The sequence below is a fragment of the Doryrhamphus excisus genome, chromosome 13, assembly GCF_030265055.1.
Source record: "Doryrhamphus excisus isolate RoL2022-K1 chromosome 13, RoL_Dexc_1.0, whole genome shotgun sequence".
Taxonomy (NCBI): Eukaryota; Metazoa; Chordata; class Actinopteri; order Syngnathiformes; family Syngnathidae; genus Doryrhamphus; species Doryrhamphus excisus.
Genome location: NC_080478.1, coordinates 2,659,906 through 2,680,890, shown reverse-complemented (window position 1 = coordinate 2,680,890; position 20,985 = coordinate 2,659,906). Strand labels below are relative to the sequence as shown.

At 46.1% G+C, this 20,985-nt stretch overlaps 2 protein-coding genes across 12 annotated transcripts in view; both read left to right on the top strand.

Annotated features, from left to right (window-relative positions):
* The first annotated feature begins 2,591 nt into the window (after positions 1 to 2,591).
* eif5 (eukaryotic translation initiation factor 5) lies at positions 2,592 to 7,894 on the top strand. Its single transcript, XM_058090388.1, has 12 exons — positions 2,592 to 2,707; positions 3,310 to 3,529; positions 4,552 to 4,831; positions 4,922 to 5,003; positions 5,642 to 5,814; positions 5,955 to 6,066; positions 6,143 to 6,273; positions 6,361 to 6,522; positions 6,636 to 6,797; positions 6,871 to 7,035; positions 7,126 to 7,266; positions 7,468 to 7,894. The coding sequence occupies exons 3-12, from the start codon at positions 4,760 to 4,762 to the stop codon at positions 7,564 to 7,566; spliced, it is 1,299 nt and encodes a 432-aa protein (XP_057946371.1). The 5' UTR covers positions 2,592 to 2,707; positions 3,310 to 3,529; positions 4,552 to 4,759; the 3' UTR covers positions 7,567 to 7,894.
* Positions 7,895 to 9,005: 1,111 nt separating this feature from the next.
* mark3a (MAP/microtubule affinity-regulating kinase 3a) overlaps positions 9,006 to 20,985 on the top strand; it is a 30,132-nt gene continuing 18,152 nt past the window's right edge. For 5 of the 11 annotated variants that reach the window (XM_058090019.1, XM_058090009.1, XM_058090010.1 and 2 more), the window contains exons 1-3: positions 9,006 to 9,598; positions 14,061 to 14,243; positions 16,009 to 16,062. In XM_058090019.1, the coding sequence (XP_057946002.1) occupies positions 9,548 to 9,598; positions 14,061 to 14,243; positions 16,009 to 16,062 (288 nt within the window). In that variant the 5' untranslated portion in view covers positions 9,006 to 9,547. The remainder of the gene's footprint in view (positions 9,599 to 14,060; positions 14,244 to 16,008; positions 16,063 to 20,985) is intronic. The other 6 variants (XM_058090015.1, XM_058090016.1, XM_058090014.1 and 3 more) reach the window with 3 other exon arrangements.

Here is a 20,985-nt window from a genome sequence, read left to right as displayed (position 1 = left end):
AAGCTACGTGAGTAGGTTATTCTTGCACACGACTAGCCAAGTCTGTTCTAAATCTATCTATTGTGTTGATGTTTGATGGGACCCACTTCCATCTTCGAAATCGACCCTGAGCTTTCCGTTGAGACCACCCCCGACGCTCTACGACTTCCGGTTCCCGAGATACGGCCGTCATCAGGACGTTTTTTGACCACTTCTGGTGGTCGCAGGAAGTCGGGGTGGTCCCAAACAATAGCCCGTGCCCACTTATGGGGGGGGGGGGGGGGGGTCGGCCTCGGGAAAAATGCCCTAGGACGTACCGTTCTCGAGTTATTCGCTTATGGCCTTTGCTGCCAAATCATTCCTGTCGTGAATAATGGACCTGACCAGGAAAATGCCAGCTGTGGGATTTCAACTAGTGTTACAATTAATTTAATTTAATTTATATTCCCGAGAGAACACGCACCCACATTCAGTGGACACTCTGCAGAGGAGGGGAAAAACATATAAAAGATTCTCTGCATGAGAGTTCTGCCACGTAGCACGTAGTAGCGCGCCACCAATCCCGTACTCCCGGAGCACCCCCCAAAGGACGCTACGAGGGACACGGTCGAATGCCTTTTCCAGGTCCACAAAGCACATGTAGACTGGTTGGGCAAACTCCCATGCACCCTCAAGCACCCTCGTGAGGGTGTAGAGCTGGTCCAGTGTTCCACAACCAGGACGAAAGCCGCATTGGACCTTTTGTATCAGAGGTTCGGCCAACGGACCCTTCTCTCCAGCACCCTGCAATAGACTTTCCCAGGGAGGCTGAGGAGTGTGATCCCCCTGTAGTTAGAACACACCCTCCGGTCACCCTTCTTGAAAAGGGGGACCACCACCCCGGTCTGCCAATCCAAAGGTACTGTTCCCGACTTCCATGCAATGTTGAAGAGACGTGTCAGCCAAGACAGTCCCTCAACATCCAGAGCCTTGAGGAATTCTGGGCGGAACTCGTCCACTGCCGGAGCTTTGCCACTGAGGAGCGTCTTAACCACCCCAGATACCTCAGCCACGGTGATGGCACTGTCCACGTGTGTGTCCTCAGACTCTGCTTCCTCTATGGAAGGTATGTCAGTGGGATTAAGAACGGCCTCAAAGTATTCCTTCCACCGTCCGACTACATCCCCAGTCGAGGTCAGCAGGCCCCGGTCTCCACTGTAAACAGTGTGGACTGGGCATTGCTTCCCTTTTCTGAGGCGCCGGATGGTTTGCCAGAACCTCTTCGAGGCCGACCGAAAGTCGTGCTCCATGGCCTCACCGAATTCCTCCCACACCCGAGTTTTTGCCTCGACAACCGCCGAAGCCGCAAACCGTTTGGCCTGACGGTACCTGTCAGCTGCTTCCGGAGTCCCACAAGCCATCAATGCTCGATAGGACTCCTTCTTCAGCTTGACGGCAGCCCTGACCTCTGGTGTCCACCATCGGGTTCGGGGCCTGCCGCCACGACTGGCACCGACCGCCTTGCGGCCGCAGCTCCAGTCAGCTGCCTCAGCAATGGAGGCACGGAATATGGCCCATTCGGACTCAATATCCCGGTCCTCCCCCGGGATGCAGGTGAAGCTCTGCCGGAGGTGAGAGTTGAAGACTCGACGAACGGGCATGCCCAGGGTTAGGGTTAGGGTTAGCCGGGAAAAGGCCCCGGGGCAGACCTAGGACACGCTGGAGGGACTATGTCTCACAGCTGGCCTGGGAACGCCTTGGTGTCCTCCCGGTGGAGCTGGAGGAGGTGGCCAGGGACCGGGAAGTCTGGGCTTCCCTACTAAGACTGCTGCCCCCGTGACCCGGACAAGCGGAGGAAAATGGATGGAAATGGATGGATGGATGGAGTTGGGGTACAATAATAACACCTCATCCATGTTCAGGCATTAACGTGCCTTTCAAGAACATAAAGATGAAACTGGACCTTCACCCGTCCATGGTAAAGTACTACATTATAATATTAGTATATTACAGTATTACCAACACAACAATGATGAAGCTAGCCATATCACTTGATACATGGCATTTATGGACAAGAAAACATTCAGTATTCTATATGTACTGTATATTTTATCTTACACTTTGTAGATTAATCATTTGGTCATACACTTTTTTGTAGTACATAATCATTTCCAAGAGCCAAAACAGATCAGCATTCAATGCATCACACATGAAGATACATCCGCCTGTAATTGTATCCATGGCCAGCAGGTGGTTTCGTGTGCACATGAAGCTTCAAGAAATGAATCCATTCTCGAACCAGTTGACTGAAATGGTTCGAAGCCTCGTGGGGCTTCATCTCACCATCACTACCATCTTCTATTCCGCTGTTGTGCTAGTCAAGTTGAGGAAGCGCCTACGTGCGTACAGCGTCACTCTCTCAGCCAATCAGGAAACAGAACACAAATCTGGCAAGCGCAACACTGGGCTTAATTTTTAACAACCCTTTTTCAAAATAAAAGCTCGAATAATGAACGTGTGCTAAATGAATTCCAAGTCACATCTCTTCAAATGTTTACTTGTGTACGTGATAATGTTTATGTGTGCATTTAAAACGGCATTTAATCACACATTCAATATTTAGTTCAGTAAACAGAACATCGGCAAACGCTTCGACCGGAAGTAGCACCGTGTGCCGCCTACGGGAATTTACACATGATTGGGTGGTTAAAGCGACGTTTGTAGCAGTACTTCGCAGAACATTCGAGAGGTAAGCTGAATTAATGGGTCTGTAACACGTTGCTCGGCTCACACAGGTTATATGGTTAGAGTCATAGTTTAACTGGTTTAATACACCGCGACTAAATAATTTTAATGTCTGTTGTGTTTTGGTCTCTTTCGTCTTCGTCGAACGGTATTGAAACTACTAACGACGTCACTGCTCTTCTGTGTGGCATCTGGCCTACGACTATTTCCTGGAAGTTGGGGCCTGGACTACGTTCTGGAAGACATTCGCAAATCCCATCTACTTAGTGCCTTTTAATGGTGGATATTTTGTTTTTAATGTCGTTGGGGTTAATCTTTGAGTTCCGCTTTGATATTAGTCGATCGTGGGCTTGTCAAAATGCGGGCTCAATGACGATACAACATGTGCTTGCATAAGCGTTACTCCTCCAGTCGAAGCTAACGGTAAACCCAGAAGCTTCCGGCCAGAACGGAGCACCAGGAGATGCACATCGTCGAGTTTTAGACCCATTTGACTATTTTTTATGTTTTGAGTCAAACTACTGGCACCACTTTCGATGACTGTTGCTAACATTGGCCGTTTTCTCAGTTTCCTGTGTGGATAAAATTACGCATCTTCCCTCAAAGGTTTCGACACCCAGCGGACACCCCAGATACAGCGGTGCTTTCTTAAAACTTGGCCCATTCGTCGTGTGGACGCTTAAGAGAACTTGTACATCCCCTCCTCACAACTAACCCACCAAGAAGCCCTGCTGCAATCGATACAAGACCAGCGGCAGTCATCGACCAGCGTTCACTGCGGCTCTTGGACGATCAGCGTTGTTTATGTCTTTGTTTTGCGAAAACGGTAAGTCACACGTTTAATTTTTTAAGTTAAGATTTAAGAACACAACTTAGAGGCACATGGCAGCAAAATGAACATGGCCACAGGGAATGTCTTATGTGCAATATTTGTTTAGCGAGCTATCAAAATGGCGCCTCCCAGTCACTCGTGTGCATTGACTGGATGACGCACTCTGCACCAAGTAGCTAGCTAAGCTAAAGTAGGCTAAGCTAACCAGCCGCCTCAGAAATAGACCATCGGAACTCCTCCAGCAACGGATTTAACGGTGCCGCTGCCAAAATAGACTTGCCGTGTTTAAAATAGTTGTCGCTGTAATTCTAATACAGGCTTATACTGATGTTGTATTTCAGTTTAGCAGTCGGTAGGCCTGTTGTTGGTGACCTAACAAGAGCTAGCCTTGTGTGTAGTAACGCCAAATGCCCCCCTCCAACACAATAATGGGCCTTTAGGAACATATTTTGCATTTTTCTAGGCACAAAAAGCCGCAGCAGCCATTCAGACTTGCAGCTGGTATTTTGTTTTTCTTTTTCTTCTGCCCTAATCTGCTTGTCCTCTGCTGGATCAAGGGGTGGTTTGTTTTTTGTTACTTGTCAGCTGTTTTTTTTTTTTTTTTTTGTGAGTCTGAACAGAAGCTTCAGTGACACCCACAGACGTGCGGCAGTGAAGGACTACACACTATCCCTTCCTTAGGGCCAGTTCCCTCAGGCAAAGATGAATCTACTTTTTATTTTTTGTCTTTCAATTTGATCATTTTCAATAATCTCAGATTTCTAAGTGCTCAAATTGTCAATACCTAATTTTTAAGGTGATTATGGCGCACACAAACCGACTTGGGGATCTGGAGCTCGAAGAGAAAGTTAAACTGCAGCCTTCCTGACATTTAATTCTTTTGAGAATCAGACTAGATTAGTCACCAAATGAGTAAAGTGAATTATACTGGTGGCTTCTCGTGATGTTTACCATAAATAACTTTCCACTGTCTCAGTTTAATCAACTTTTTCCCCCCCTCCCCTTTTGTCTTTCAGAGCTGTTGCGCAGCCGTCGGAACCTGTGTGGTGGAAATCTAGCCTTCAAGCGGGGAGCTTGCGGCCACAGCGGCACAGCGTTTTTCATGTCAGAGACCGAGCACGCTTGCAGTCGTTTATGTCATCCCCTCTTTTCCAGACAGAAGATCCCGGAAAATCCCCAACCAACAACCTCTTATCTTACTGATAGTGCTAGCATTCAGCCAAAATGTCTGTCAACGTCAACCGCAGCGTGTCGGACCAGTTCTATCGCTACAAAATGCCCCGTCTGATTGCCAAGGTAAGGGAAGTGCACTGATGCCCCAAGATGCTCACCACGCTGAGCTTCGTTGCACTTTGTCGATTTAATATCCATGTTGTTCTCTTCCAGGTGGAAGGCAAAGGGAATGGAATCAAGACGGTCATTGTCAACATGGTTGATGTTGCAAAGGCGCTGAACAGGCCTCCAACATGTACGTCACATTCACTGGTTAATGTAACATGTGGTCTAGTGTTTTAATTTGTACTTTTTCAATCACAAGAATTATTATTGAGGTTGAACGATGCAACGCCAAAATCCCTAGACCGACCAGCCCTTGTGATTGTGTCCTGATCAAATTATAGTGCTTGAGCCTGGGGCAAGTGCTTGACGTGCAATTCCCCACCAAAACGCTATGGGCAGTGAGTGAGAAACAATTTTCTCTAACTAGCTAGCTGATTAGCTTCCACTGTAGTAAACAATGGCGACTAAAGCGACATTCGCATTAAACCAATGTAGTGTGTCGGTATTCATGTTTGCACATTTCTTGGCTCGACCTTCGGTTCCATCCTTTTTTGTTTCTTTTGTAATGGCTGACTTTTTTGCGCTTCTGTGCAAGGGAAAAAGGAAGCGATGTACAAAGAAAAGTTGACAGCTCACAGCTTTGCGGGCCACATTGCTGTTAGTGTGAACTTGATAGAGGTGCAGGTCATCCGGAGGGTGCTGAGCCAGGCGGTGTCGCGCATGATTGTGCTGTGGCGCTGGAGTATAATTTAGGCTTTACTCTTTATACATTACCTGAACTTTTGTGGTTGATATTTCCCAGCAGTGATGACAATCTTTCGTTTTCAGACCCGACCAAGTTTTTTGGCTGTGAACTCGGTGCTCAGACCCAGTTTGATACCAAAAACGACCGCTACATCGTCAACGGATCCCATGAGGCGAACAAGCTGCAGGACATGCTTGACGGGTTCATCAGAAGATTTGTGCTGTGTACCGAGTGTGACAACCCAGAAACTGACCTGGTAAATGTTTCACAGCCTATGTGGGTCAATGCCAGCCCAGATAACCACATGGCGAACCCTTTAAGTTAATTGTGGGAGCATATGGGAACTTACTAGGGCATGTGAATTATTTGTCATTTATGAATGCTGTGGTCCCGCAGAATGTGAATCCCAAGAAACAAACCATTGGCACTTCCTGCAAGGCATGTGGGTACCGCGGCATGCTAGACACCAGGCACAAACTCTGCACGTTCATCCTTAAAAACCCACCAGGTGAGACTGAGTTCTGAATGAGGACTGCATAGGAATTTTTCATATTTTTATGCATTATTAATTTCTCCCTTGGCAGAGGCCACTGATAGTGGGTCTGCATCTGCAAAGAAGGAGAAAGAGAAGAAGAATCGCAAGAAGGATAAGGAAAACGGCTCTGGAAGCGGAGAGGCTGGAAACCAAGAGAACTTTGATGCTCCTGAGGCTGTGGTGCGTTCACTGCCCTCTTGTGCATGAGCTTCCTTCTTTGCATTTTGTGTCACTGCTTTTGTGTGTGTGTGTGTGTGTGTGTGTCAGGAACGAGATGACGACGACGAAGACTGGGGTGAGGAGACCACCGAGGAGGCTCAGAGGAGGCGAATGGAGGAGATCAGCGACCACGCCAAGAACCTCACGCTCAGTGAGGACCTGGAGAAACCTCTAGAGGAGCGAGTGAACCTCTTCTACAACTTTGTCAAAGTCAGTGTTCTAGAGCGATCCTCTTCAGCTTTTTTTAAAGATGTTTTCATAATGAAACTGTCAACTCCAAAAAGCCACTTGAAGTAAAATTTGTGACATTTTTGTCTCTCCAGCAAAGGAAGGAGAGCGGCACCATTGATGCGGCCGACAAGGATATCCTGGCTGAGGCAGAGCGTCTGGATGTGAAGGCCATGGGCCCGCTCATCCTCAGCGAGCTGCTCTTCGACGAAAATATCCGCGAGCAGCTCAAGAAGTACAAGCGTCACTTCCTGCGGGTACGTCTTACGCTCACCCAACTGGCAACCTTCCCTGTGGACATGTTCAGAGGTTTTCCTTTTGTGTCCCCAGTTCTGTCACAACAACAAGAAGGCCCAGAAGTACCTGCTGGGAGGATTTGAGTGTGTGGTGAAGCTGCACCAAGTTCAGCTTTTGCAGAGAGTTCCCATCATCCTCAAAGATCTCTATGATGCCGATCTGCTGGAGGAGGACGTCATATTTGCCTGGGCTGAGAAGGTGATGGGATGTCCATTACTGCTGCCTTTATGGTCAATCAGTATGTTGATACGCTTGTGGGTTTTTTTTTGTGTTTTTTTTGGTCGGCAGGTTTCTAAGAAGTATGTTTCCAAGGAACTGGCTAAAGAGATCCACGCTAAGGCTGCACCCTTTGTCAAGTGGCTGAAGGAGGCAGAGGAGGAGAGTGAGGGGAGCGAGGAAGAGGCGGAAGAAGACGATGAGAACGTTGAGGTCGGTGCTGGAAGATGTTTTAATCTTTCTCTTTCGGCTTTTCCCTTCAGGGGTCGCCACAGCAAATCGGTCGCTTCCTTCCAACCCTGTCTTTAGATGGAATAATAAAATATATGTTTATATGTAGCGGCGCAGGTTCTACGTTATTGTTGTCAACATCATACAGTCAGTCCCCTGACTTGTCTTTTTCCTCCCCATCAGGTGGTTTATTCCTCTTCGGCCCGTGAGCTCACAGTGGAGACTGTGAAAGCAGACACGCCTGAAAAAGAAGAGGACGACATAGATATCGACGCCATCTGAGACGCTCCGAGAATGATGCTTTCTCATTTTTGTGGCTTTTACTCAGTTCAGATTTTTGACCTAAGCTGTTGGAACCCTAGCACCACCCTGTAACTACCTGTAACACCCCTTCCACTCTATTCCTCACCGGCTTGCAGCATGACATAATGTAGCACTCGCTAACTTGCTGCATATTCACTCTGTCACTTAGACATGTATTCAGTTCTTGAAATGACGTGGCTTTGGGGGATTTTAATCATCATGGGTGTTTTGGGATCATTGGAGTGCACTTTGCTGGTCCCCTTGTATTTTTCCAGTTAATAAAGAATGAATGTTTTGCTATCCACAACATGGCTCTGGTTATTGGTGTCAGTTGGTGATGATGCGTAGTACTGATGAGGAAGCTGCACACCAGGAAGCGCAATAGAAAACTTTGACGTATGGTAATTGCTTAGTTTGTAGTTGGAACAGTCAATATCTCAATAAGTATGGTACAATAAAGGGCCATTAAAGCATTGGTGAAGTCTTGTGGCGAAAGGAATACCTTTTACTTGAAAGATCTAGTGGAATACAACAAAGTCAAAGCTTTCAATGAAAGGTAATCGTATGTATACATTTTTTTTTTACTTTAGAATTTTCACATTTTTTTCAGCAACAAAGCCAAACATTTCCACACAAAAAAGCAGTTTAAATACGTCTTTTTATAAACTTGCATTTATGGTTATTTCACATTTTTTCAGTAACATACTGCAAGGGAAACCTCAGAAAACTACTGTTATAAAGGGTTAAAATCATGACCATAGCGAGGTCCAAATTGGGAATGGACAGGATTTATCTCTCTAATGTACGCTTTTGCTTGGTCATCCAGCCATGTCTCACGTACAAGTGCGAGCCTAAAAAAGCAGTCGCAAAGCTTCCCAGTTTGCAGTGTGTGTTGACAGCTCGACTCTCGATGGGACTGAGGTCAGTTTCCTCACTTCCTCCTCCTGCTCAGATAGGCGCGCTAATGCTGCCTTCAGCGGCTGTCGGAAACTAGCAAATAACGGTTGTCAAGTCAATCGTGCGAGGTCGATTTAATGATGGCAACATCCGGAAGAAGGGACACGAAAAGCTGGGGACATACCAAGGGCTGAAGGAAGAACTAGAAAAAAATGCGGGACGCGAAGGCAACTGTGCCACCGGTACATACCAGGATCAACTCTGAGCTCAAAAGAGCGCAATTCTGAGAAAGCTAAGATCCTGCACAGAACCCTCAAGCTCCTGGGCCTCTGGTGGAGGACTCAAGCTTGTAGAAGTTCCCTGCCGGGTGGACGAGAAAACATTTAAAATATACATGTACATACACGTGATCGTGAATTAAAATGCCTTGTATCACTGGATATTATTTAAAAACGGTGGTGTGTGTCATGGTTTCTAAAAACGTGTATGTCGGAGCCAGCGAGAGGTCCTTGAACGCCTCCTAATCCAGCCCAGCCGCTGAGTAGCCATTTTGGTCCCACCTAAAACAGACAGCCTCGCTCCACTTTGGGCCGCCGGAGATGGAAGAGAACGAGCCGACGGCGAGTATTTCGACCATCAAGCCCATCTGAACCCTCACTAGATTCACCGACGTGTGACATTTGAGGCCATGGCTCGTCGTTGCTAGGCGGACTTGCTGTTGTGGAGAGAGGAAAAGAAGCCCGGGGCGGTTTTTTTGGAAGTAGCGACCGACAGCGCCTGACCGTCGGCGGAGTTAGCTTCACCCGAACGGACGGAGATTTGGTTCTAGTCGAAGCCAGGTCGTGTGCGGGGTGTGCCCGCTAGGCAAGTAGCCGACAGAGGCTAACTGCTAACTCCTACAGCGAGGGTTGATTTTTTTTGCTTGGCTCCAGAAGTGTGCTGGGCTTGAACACGGAGGCGATTCATGCTGAGACTCTGCAAGTGTCCCCCCTTTCCTCTGTCGGCTTGAACAAGGTGTCACTGGACTTTAGGTTGCTCTCTGGAACGATCCTCACAACTAAAGATGTCAACAAAAACTCCTTTGCCCACCGTCAACGAGAAGGCGACAGAAAGTGTGAGTATACTCGCTTGTTTATGCGGTTATTTAGCTACTGCTCGCTTATAGCGTGTGAATTTTCCCACACAGAAGTGCAGTGTTTGCTGCATTATGGGACTCAATAATCGCTTGTTGTTCCTCTCGACTGGGCACACTTTGTCGGGCAACTTAAACAATCGCTTCCTCTTCGGGGCAAAATGTACCCGGAGGCCTTTCGTATATAACTTTATGCTTGTTTACGTCACAATTGTACTGTGGTTTGCGAGTGTCAAGTTTTGTAACAACAGTTTCTCAGTAGGATACGTTTGGGACACTTTAGGCCCAGTCGTGAACAAAACTACAGGACTGTGCTTGACGGTACTGCTGTCTTCTGGCCTCTGGTTGGCTAGTTGAATTGTCAATCACATTTAGAGCCCGTTCACGTTTTAAATACGGCCTCATTAGTCCCGCCCAATTGTGACCAACAGAACACCCTGCCAGACTCACTGGTCAAAACAATCAGCAGGATTTCCGCCTAGAATTTTCAGAATAAAGTAAAGTCACTCATGTCGTAAGTCGTTGGTTCATCGTTTAGAAGTGATCTTATTGTGGTATTTCCATTAAAACGGTAAGCTATTAAATTATTTTACAATTATTTCTTCCTCTTTTGTCTCTTTCACATAATTTCTCAGTTTTACTTCATTCTGACCTTTTATGACCCTTTAAAAAAACAATCTGAACAACGGCAGCAATGCAGTTTCTCCATATGCTATCATTGGAATCTTGTGAGTCATCACAGTAGGAGGCAGCAGGAGATAACGGCTAGACTGAACAAATGCTGCGGTCGGCTCGATAAGATGATGTGGTGAAATTTAATCGATCCGTGTCAGGGATGTCATGTCATTGAGAGACCCTGCAGCCAGACGAGATGTGAGCCGTCCTGGGGATGGATTTGGTGGCACCTTGAATCAAAAACCCTGCAGGCTTTTATTGTTTAACAATGTGACATGAATCAGAGGTGAATCATTTGTGCACTTAAGGAATGTGTAGGTCGGATGTAGCGAAAAAAAAATGTTTCTCAAGGAAGATGTTCAGTGGGCAACATCTCTGGTACTTGGTAATTGTCAAAATCTTTAAGATGTAAAAATCACAATCATCCCTTGGAATTTGCTAGTGAATGCAAGACTGTTTTATGAAGGACAAAACGATATTTGGATTCCCCGCTGTGGTCCTTGGCTCACACTCTCGTTATGGAAAAATAATAATCTGGCTCGGGTGTCGGTGTTAAGATTGATGGATGCACGACTGTGGAGTTGATGGCCCAAGCTGTGTGGAAAGCACTACAGACAATAAAAGTCTTCCTTGTGGTTGAATGTGAAGGGTTGAGACTACATGGTTTTGGATGCTATTATTTTGAAAGGCAAGCTCCTCGCCGCAGTTTCCAGCCTGTAGCTGGCTTGATGCAGACTGGTTAACCCCCCCCCCCCCCCCCCCCCCCACACACACACACGCACACACATACATACACATACATATTCCCTCCTTTCTGGGTCTCTGTGGCTATCAGCTCAGAGTTGGGAAGTTGGAAGTGGAGTTGTGGGAGTTCGGCCATCATCGGACATCCAGTGGGCTTTCAGGTGGCGACATGACGGGCGCGCAGGCAGCAAGGAGGCACTGCAGCCTTGTGAGTAAACCTCAGAACCGCAACGACAGAATCAGGATGTCGGCTGGCTTTTAAGGATGTTTGTCTTGGGCTATAGGGGGACCGTCAGGGCAAAGTCCTACATGGTTCTGTGTTTGTAAAGCCCTCAAGCCAACATGTGACATTACCACTTTAAATGTCTGTGGTTCCTTTGGTGGTGAACTCGTGGATCCTGATAATGTTGTTGTCTCGTGAGCTTGCTACCAACTGTGCTGTAGCTGAATTTGTGATTGTCGTTTTGACTTTAAATGAGGTTTCTTACTTGGTCATTCTTTCCGATGCACTTACATTCTGTTCAACATCAATTTGGGCCCAGTTTCAGTGGGGGTGGGAGGTGTTCTGCAAGTCCGGGCGTGGCCCTACAAAGCATCACCCCCATTTGGGTTGATACAGATCTCTTGTCAGTTTTTAATTCATCAAGCAGAGGTCCAACATTGCTTTTCAACAGAGCACCAATACAAAGGAAATCAATGTGCTGTGAGAGCCTCACCCAGCAACAAAGCACACATGACAACTCTGAAATTAAACACGCAACCTGACTAATTAGGTTCCTATCGAGCTGTTTGACATCTCCGTGTACGCCACGCAGGATGTTCTCATATTGGCATTTGCTGTTCAGGAACCCCACTTCTTTGTGCAAGCGTCAAGTTTTGTTAGTTGTGCTGAAATGGACACGGTTGATCCTTCCTCCAGGTAGATATGTCACTAACCAGACAGATGGAACTCGCATTTAAAGCAGGGCTGTCAATTTAACATTTATATTCAGATTAATCTGTTTTCTAATTGAATTTGTCATGATTAATCACCATTTTTGCTGCATTTAATAAAAAATTATATATATATATATATATATATATATATATATATTTGTATGTATTTGATTCCGGCTGCACGGTCGTCGAGTGGTTAGCACACAGGCCTCACAGCCTCACAGCCAATCCCACCCTCGGCCATCTCTGTGTGGAGTTTGCATGTTGCATGTTCCCCCCGTGCATGCGTGGGTTTTCTCCGGGTACTCCGGTTTCCTCCCACATTCCAAAAACATGCTAGGCTAAATGGCGACTCCAAATTGTCCATAGGTATGAATGTGAGTGTGAATGGTTGTTTGTCTATATGTGCCCTGTGATTGGCTGGCCACCAGTCCAGGGTGGACCCCGCCTCTCGCCTGAAGACAGCTGGGATAGGCTCCAGCACCCCCTCAGCCCTTGTGAGGATAAGTGGTAGAAAATGAATGAATGAATGAATGTATTAGATTCCAGAGCATACTTATGCAGCAAATTGTAGTTCCACACTAATAGTCACAAAGCGAGTGCTAACAATAGCCACTTATTGGAGATACATGCGTGGTGTTGGAATTGCACGGCTGTTGATTTGTTCAGATCAGAACGAAGTTCAGGATGAGTGTCCGACCGACTCTCTGTGTGAGTCAGTGCGGACGCCACACTGTGTCATAAAAGAGGCGTGGCTTGCAATGATGTGCATGCGTTCGTGTAAAAAGTGAAATAATTTAGCTACTACCGATTCCCGGGTTATTTTTGACAGCCCTAGGTTAATGTAAAGCTAATGACTTGATGACTTGGTTTGGACGCCTTTCACACACTTTTCCCTCAAATTTTGTTCATTTAGAAGCGATTTGAAACAGGTTACAGGTTAAGAAGGCTCCTCATTTGATTGCTGGTGTACGTAGTAATGTATTGGGCCATTTCCAGGTTTTGGATGTGTTGACTTACAGTGTAGTTGCTCTGTGATGTATTATTCTCTCTTTAGACCCATATGAATCTACTTGCCAATTCCCATTTGTACTCGAGACACAGCAACTGTCTGCTTCTTGACCGTCGTAACTTCTAAACTTGAACATGGCCTTATTGATTTGTGGCAATGACACTTCGACTTTCTCATGTCATTTTGTTTTTCTTCAATCACGTGCTTTTGTTTCACTGTCAGTTGACTCGGGGACGTCTTTCACTTTTTTTCCCGCCATTAAAATGATGAAAATGTTGAGGATTATTTTTGAATCAGTTGTTAATCTCCAAACTTCTCCATTGATGAAAATCATTATGATGATGAGGACTTTGCAGGGCTGCTGACTGCATCTCAGTGGTCTCATTTGGCGACTAAAATGCGATATTTTTTTTTCATCGACCCGTGCATGTGCGACCAGATAAAAGTGCTGGAGCCTATTCCAGCTGTCTTCTTCGGGTGAGAGGAGGGGTACACCCTGGACTGGTGGCCAGCAGCCAATCACAGGGCACATATAGACAAACAACCATTCACACTCACATTCATACCTATGGACAATTTGGAGTCGCCAATTAACCTAGCACGTTTTTGGAATGTGAGAGGAAAGCGGAGTACCCGGAGAAAACCCGCGCATGCACGGGGAGAACATGCACACAGAGGTGACAGAGGGTGGAATCGAACTTGGGTCTCCTAGCTGTGTGGCCTGCGCGCTAACCACTCCACTCCAACAGCAAATGAGCTAATTTTTCAACTGTCATTAACTCCCAAAGAAGATGAAAGGAGACGGGGAGACAGGAGGTAATGGCCTTATAATGTATGTGATGCCACCAAGGGACTTGAACAGGGTGGTCAGAGAGGACAGTTGCCATTTAATAGTCAAATATTTATCAGTAACACAATGAAAATGAGAGGAAATGGGAATATTTACTCATTTTAAGAGTCTGGAGCCCTGCTTTGGAAATGTAGCCATTCGTCACCACAACACGTGTCATTGGTCCAGCAGGAAGTCCAGCACGCTAAAGTAAGGTGTCTTCCTTCCTTCCTTCCTTCCTTCTGCAGCACACGTCTCACAGCAATGGCCGACAGGAGGTCAGCTCGCGCTCGTCCCGCTCTGGGGTGCGGTCTCGGAGCTCGGAGGAGCCACAACAGCCGCACGTGGGAAACTACCGCCTCCTCAAAACCATTGGGAAAGGAAACTTCGCCAAGGTCAAGCTGGCCCGACACATCCTCACGGGCAGAGAGGTGAGACGAGCCTTATCATTTGATTTATTGTGCACGTCACAAACCGACAAAGCCGCAATTAAGCACTTACTTTTGCTTGTTACCACGAATGGCACAAGACCATAAACATGGCTTTTATTTAAGAGTTGACTGGAGTGCAAACCAATTTAATTTAGTCACTGAGATTTATCTTTCTTATTGATCCTATACCGATATTGGTAGCAGCTCTCCTCTCAATGTCATAAACACTTTATGCTTCTTTTACTGTGATGCCACTGGATCAATTCACAAATAAACACCGTTTGTGCAAAATAAAACAAATACTGCAATACGCAATGCAAGCAGGCCTGTCACGATAACAAATTTTGCTGGTTGATAGAAATTGTCGCAGATTAAACAATATTATTGTCAATATTGTTTTGACACCATTTTTTATGAATGTAATGATAATATATGCCATAATAATGCCAGTACTCTGTACAAAAGCAATAAACTTAATTTCTCAAGCATAGCTTTTGTATCAAATAAATGAAACGCGCGTGGAAAGCCAACATAAGGCATATCATGGACACCCCGCCATAATTCTGATTTTAAATCAGTGTCACTTTCATTATTGGCTGGATATTTACAGAAAAAAATGAAGAAATAACCTGGAAATACTCAGAAGTTGACATTGTGTGTCGATTTTATGTAAAATACGCAGTTTACGTTGGTGGAATTGGGTCAAAGTACACCTTGTGGACGCAGCACAATGCATGTGGTGCACAATAAGATGTTTTCTACTATTTATTCAATTGCTTTTGTCATAAAATGACGATGCGCCAACAAGCTGAAAGTAACATGAGGTCGTGTTTTATACATGCGTCTCTCTCAACTGGGACAAAGGGACTCAATGACGGCTGGCTCGGTTCATTCAACGAGTCCAGGTGTTGAGACCGATGCACAGAGTGAACTCTCTATAATACAGCTTGTTTGATAGAGAGAGAGAGGAGGACAACAAACATGCATGCACTGTCTCATGTATCATGGAGGGCAAAGCCACATTATACGAAAAGAGCAGAACATTAGACTTTACAATCTGTGTAACGTGCATTTTTACAATCCCAGCAAAACCCTAACCCTAACCCAAAATTTGGAAATGACTGCGGACATAAGATAAGATATACCTTTATTCGTCCCTCAGTGGGGAAATTTGCATTGCACAGCAGCAAGAGAACAGAATCAGTTAAGCAGTACAAAATACACAATATAAAAATAAACGACCTAAGTATTAACAAATTAACAATTTTACCAAGAGTTATATACAAATACAGTTTGCAAGATAATATGAAATATATGACCAGTATATACACTATGAGCTCTTGCTAGTGAATTAAATATGAGGCATTATAACAACACTGCACTTGGAACTTAATATATTGCACGTGGAGCATGAATATTGCACATACTGAGCGTGAGTATCATTATGGTCAGAAAACGTCTCAATGAAGCAAGGCGTAGCTTGCTAACGAACAGCAGGGAGTAAAGTTGTCCAGCTGCCAAAGTGAAGCCTTTTATAAGGAAATTGCCGCCATGGAAACGGCACCTCAGCCTCCAAATGTGTGAAATGAAGCTTCTTCTCCTCTGACTGGGGGGGGGGGGGGGGGGGGGGGGTGTTCCTACCTTCCCTATTTCCTTCTTCCTCCAGGCTCTCTGTTTTCACAATTTTCGCATTTGCTTTCCTCTAAACATTCCTTCTCTCTTATGTCTCATGTTTTTTGTTGTTGTTGCTGTCTTCTCTCTGCAGGTGGCTATTAAAATAATAGACAAGACGCAACTAAACCCAAACAGCCTTCAGAAGGTAGGCGCCCCTCACTCACGTGCACGACACGCTCACTAATTCATGAAGCGACAGACTGGCTATGATTTGTGTAGCTGCAAATGAGGTCATGTTTTTTAAGGGGGGGGGTCTTGTCTGTTGTTTATTATTATCTTTATTATTATTATTATCTGACGTTGAGATGGACACGGACATTTATAAGTGGAAAGCCAATAGAGACAGCATGGTTGCCTACTGTGGACATGACCTTTACATTAGTCTCGATGTTGTCTAACTGTGAGAGGGGACCTCCAGACATTCTCCCCCCGTTGTTGGTTGTCCCGCAGCTGGGAATTACAGTCATGTTCAACTTGTTAGTTTAAAGCAAATTAAAAAGCAGCTTTTCACATGCAAATGGCGGTACAGAAAGCGAGAGAGCGAATGCTCCCTTTGCTGGCCGGCGAGGAGCTCTCCTTTGTCGCCACACATTCGAGGAGGAGCAAAACAGACGCGTGTTTTGATCTGTGTCACCGCATATTTTGACCAAGTTCACATTTACATTATTCAGCATCAGCAGTCAACCATCCATCAGAGTCCAATATTAGTCAAAATCAGGGGTGGAACGGTAGTGCTGCAACAATTAATCGATTATTCAATTAATCGACAAACATTTAGGTATTCATTCATTCATTTTCTACCGCTTATCCTCACTGGAGCCTATCCCAGCTGTCTTGGGGCGAGAGGCGGGGGTACACCCTGGACTGGTGGCCAGGCAATCACAGGGCACATATAGACAAACAACCATTCACACTCACATTCATACCTATGGACAATTTGGAGTGGCCAATTAACCTAGCATGTTTTTGGAATGTGGGAGGAAACCGGAGTACCCGGAGAAAACCCACACGTGCACGGGGAGAACATGCAAACTCCACACAGAGATGGCCGAGGGTGGGCTTGAACTCGGGTCTCCTAGCTGTGAGATCTGCGTGCTAACCACTCAACCGCCGTGCAGCCCTATTTAGGTATATCTTTTTTTCGTCATTGGTTTATTTTCTATACCGCTTGTCCCGACTAGGGTCGCGGGGTCATGCTGTAGCTTAGAGCTGCAACGATAATTCAAATACAACGAAGGACAAGGAAAAATTCAACGTTAAAAAAACAGACAGAAAATGTGGCTAAACAGCAATTGGAACACCGTGACGTGTATCTGTTTTAATGCCGCGTCTCCGTCGCCGCTGCTGCTGTGCGCCAACAATAAAATCCCAGCGTTTGCTGGTGTTGCTGATGGATAAAACAACGCCGCTGTAATAGGCACACACTCTTAATAGAATCTGAAATAGAAAAATACATACCGCCAACAATAAAGCCTCATTTTCGGGTGAATCTCCACTCACGGTGACAGGTTTTCACCGCTGGGGCAGTGGGGGGGGGCACTTGTAATGCACAAAGTTATCATTCAGGCGTACTTTTTGTTGCTATGATGCACACAGAGCAAGGAAGCCCTTGCCGTGCAGTCTCCTTCCTGCTGGTTCCCACTTTGGATACCACTGCTTTAATCTTTATGTTGGCAGCCCTCCCTGGAAAAAGTTTGGACACCCCTGTTGTAGGGTCTAAACTTTAGCCAGTGCCAGTGTAGACCGGTCAGGAATGTTGAGGTTACTTGAAGGTTGTGTGATTGCTGCGCTCTTAACATTGCTTTGCCGCAGCGTGAACATTCTGCCATTGTCTTTTTGGACTGGCCAGGAAGTGTGTGTTGGTGTGTTGTGTGTGTTTTTTTTCTGTCTCTTGCTGGGAGGTCAGGGCTTATCGAGCGTGCGACAACAGGTCCCGAGGCCTTTTAGTCATCATAGGGACCGGGCTGAACAACGCCGCCCTGACCACTGCTGGTACATGGCTGCTGGACAGCCGTGTGGCGACGCCCAGCAGGCCCCCGTCTGCTTGACCGGCGATGGTTTTCCATCAGTTTTTCCAAAGCTCCATTGATTGTGGCCTTTTGTATGTCAGAGGCTCCCTAAAAAAGCACTGAGTCATGACAGTGTCGCACACGCACACACACACAATGCTAGCCGGGTCTCTTTTGTCCACTTTTTTTGTCCACTTGTTGATTTTAGGACAGAGTTGCCAGGGAGCTTGATCTTAACTGGTGTTTATTTTAAGGAATTAGAGCAACCTTAAAATACTTTTTCACATGAAATGGTGAAACTCAAAGTGGTGTGTGTCTATAAATACACAAGTTTCACCTCATCGCCCATTCTGCTGATGAGGAGTTGACAAATCCGAGACAGATGAGCGTCACCACTGATGTCAACGATGCAAAGCTCCAGGATTGAATACAGGCTTAAATCCTGCAGATCGGCCCTTTTTGTTCATTTTGACAACATTTACACATCCGCTGGTGAGGGTATATTTAGATGATGGTTAGATTTTCTTCCCAAGGGGACGCTGTGCTTGCCTACCTCACTTCATCAAGCTTGTTGTCGTTTTTCTCGAGGGGTGTAGCTGACTTTTTCCTGTGTTTTTGATGTGTATGCAGCACGGCTGGATCAGCCTTATTTGGAGGCAGATGTTGACCAAATGTCATCACAGACTTAAGTTTGTTTGCTTGCCCTGGGATCCAGCTATCTCGCTCGAAGCTTTTAGCTGCCGCCGCTGATCTGACCCCTTATGTAACGACAAGGTGGGGCTGCGGATGTCGTCTTATTTTCAGCTACTGTTCCCAATAGTAAGGAGTGCAAGTTCACTCAGCGCTCCATTGCGGACCCGGGAGATACACTGGGTCAAAGGTTAAGCAAAGGTGGATGACATTGGGGGCGTTGGATTAAATATAAACACTGTTCCACTGTGTGCTGCATGGCAACCTCAACAAGGTCAAGTTTATTGTATATTCTGTATCGTACCGGACCTTTTCATACAGAATAGGTCTGTACTAATCAGGTGTTAGTCATACTCGTATCGGAAGTGGAAAAAGTTGTTTGAAGACACCCCTTAGTGATATTTAAGCCGACACACCGTCTGTTATTGTTTGCCCTTGGCAGAGGTCTACTCTCTACTAAGTACCCTCTTAGGCTCTTGGTGTGGTTGGAGTAATAAATCTGAATTGGAGTGTTTATTCTGTTTGATTAATAAGTGATTTGATAGCTCAGGGATTCAGACTAACATCTTTTACCAGGAGCGCAGTGGCAGTGACAAACCGTCAATCCGAGCATTCATTCATTCATTCATTTTCTGCCGCTTATCCTCACGAGGGGTCTCGGGGGTGCTGGAGCCTATCCCAGCTGTCTTCGGGCGAGAGGCGGGGTACACCCTGGACTGGTGGCCCGCCAATCACAGGGCACATATAGACAAACAACCATTCACACTCACATTCATACCTATGGACAATTTGGAGTGGCTAATTAACCTAGCATGTTTTTGGAATGTGGGAGGAAACCTTAGTACCTGGAGACAAGCCACGCATGCACGGGGAGAACATGCAAACTCCACACAGAGATGGCAGAGGGTGGAATTAATCTCTGGTCTCCTAGCTGTGAGGTTTGCGCGCTAACCACTCGACCATCGTGCAGCCCCCAAACCGAAGCAATGATGGAAAAAATAATTCCATTGAGTAACATGTAAAATACATGCCACTTCGTTAATAAGGGCTGTTATTCTATTGGAAAATAATATACTGTCAAAGCGCTGTAGCCAGTAAATATGTGCACATGCACGTCATTTGTAGGCCGTGTGCACGTGTTGTGTGGCGTCACCTCTCTGTTTCCCAACCGGTGGGATCGTATTTGCTCCCGGCATCCTGCTGGCCCATCTAACAGTCTTGTGTTTACGAGCTCCACCGCTTGGCATCACATGCCGTGCTAGTCAAAGTTGAGAGGCATAACCCTGGAGTTTTTTCAGTAAATTGGCGGATTGGCAGGAGTGGCCCTCAATTTGTGGCCCTAGGAGTGCTCTGCGTGTCAATCACAAGACCCCCTCGCATAACTCCATTGCGGCAGAATGACCGCATCCTCCAGCTTAGGCTCGCTTCATGCAGTGAATCATCTTGCATGTTTTCCCACTAATTGCGTTTACGGCCCCGCATACCTGACAAAGTGTTCCCATGCAACTTTTCGGAGGGGTGTTGTTCAACCCGTCCAGGTGTCAGGAGGCCCGTTTCTGCTCTGCTCCACTTCTCAGAGACCAGTCTGTCTGGTTGCAGAAGGACTAAAATACAACTACAGTATGTTTGTATTGGATCAGTAGTGTTGTGCTAAAGTCAATTCACGCACAAACATGATGAGTTCCAATAGAAAAATAAAAGCATTGTGTCCATTAGAGACATTTGTGCATCTGGCTAAACGCACACGTCAGCTAACCAGCACTATCGGTGGCTGGTCAAATATTGATGTAATATCTAATGGAAGGGTCGAGAGTGTGCTGTAGTACCGAGCGATCAATAATGAATAACCCTCTGTGCTCCTGGATTCACATACGCCATAAGCGCCGAAAGCCTTCTGGGCTCTCTCCGGGCAGCTCCGGCTGAAGTCTGATAGCGTGTTGAAGTGTGTTAGACCTCCTGTGTGACGTCAAAGAGTCGACGCCGGTTGTTAACGCGCATCACGTTGCAACTCACCTGTCTTCTCCTGCGGCAGAGGTTTTCCGGAGACGATGCGGTTACATTTCCCTGACAAGCGTGTTGGCATTGGCAAGCACAGATATCAATGTTTGCATCTCTGAGCCAACAGTGTCCTTTCTAAATGTGCACTCATAGCAGACATGTACAAAACACCCATCAATGCTAATAAACCATACAAGGCACCTTAATGCGCATATGTATTTGCCGACTGGATTAAACCATATTGTAAATGGAATGAATGTCTTTTAATTACACCCGGGACCCGTGGAAGTCACACAACTTGCTTGGCACGTCTCGAAGGCTTTGTTCGGAATTATATTGAATTTATTATTTCATTTTTTGCCACTCCTAAA

Coding starts and splice junctions, on each gene's coding strand:
- eif5 (XM_058090388.1), top strand. CDS start 4,760: ATGTCTGTCAACGTCAACCGCAGCGTGTCGGACCAGTTCTATCGCTAC. Junction 6,798..6,870: donor ACAAGCGTCACTTCCTGCGG/GTACGTCTTACG, acceptor TTGTGTCCCCAG/TTCTGTCACAACAACAAGAA. Junction 7,267..7,467: donor AAGACGATGAGAACGTTGAG/GTCGGTGCTGGA, acceptor CCTCCCCATCAG/GTGGTTTATTCCTCTTCGGC.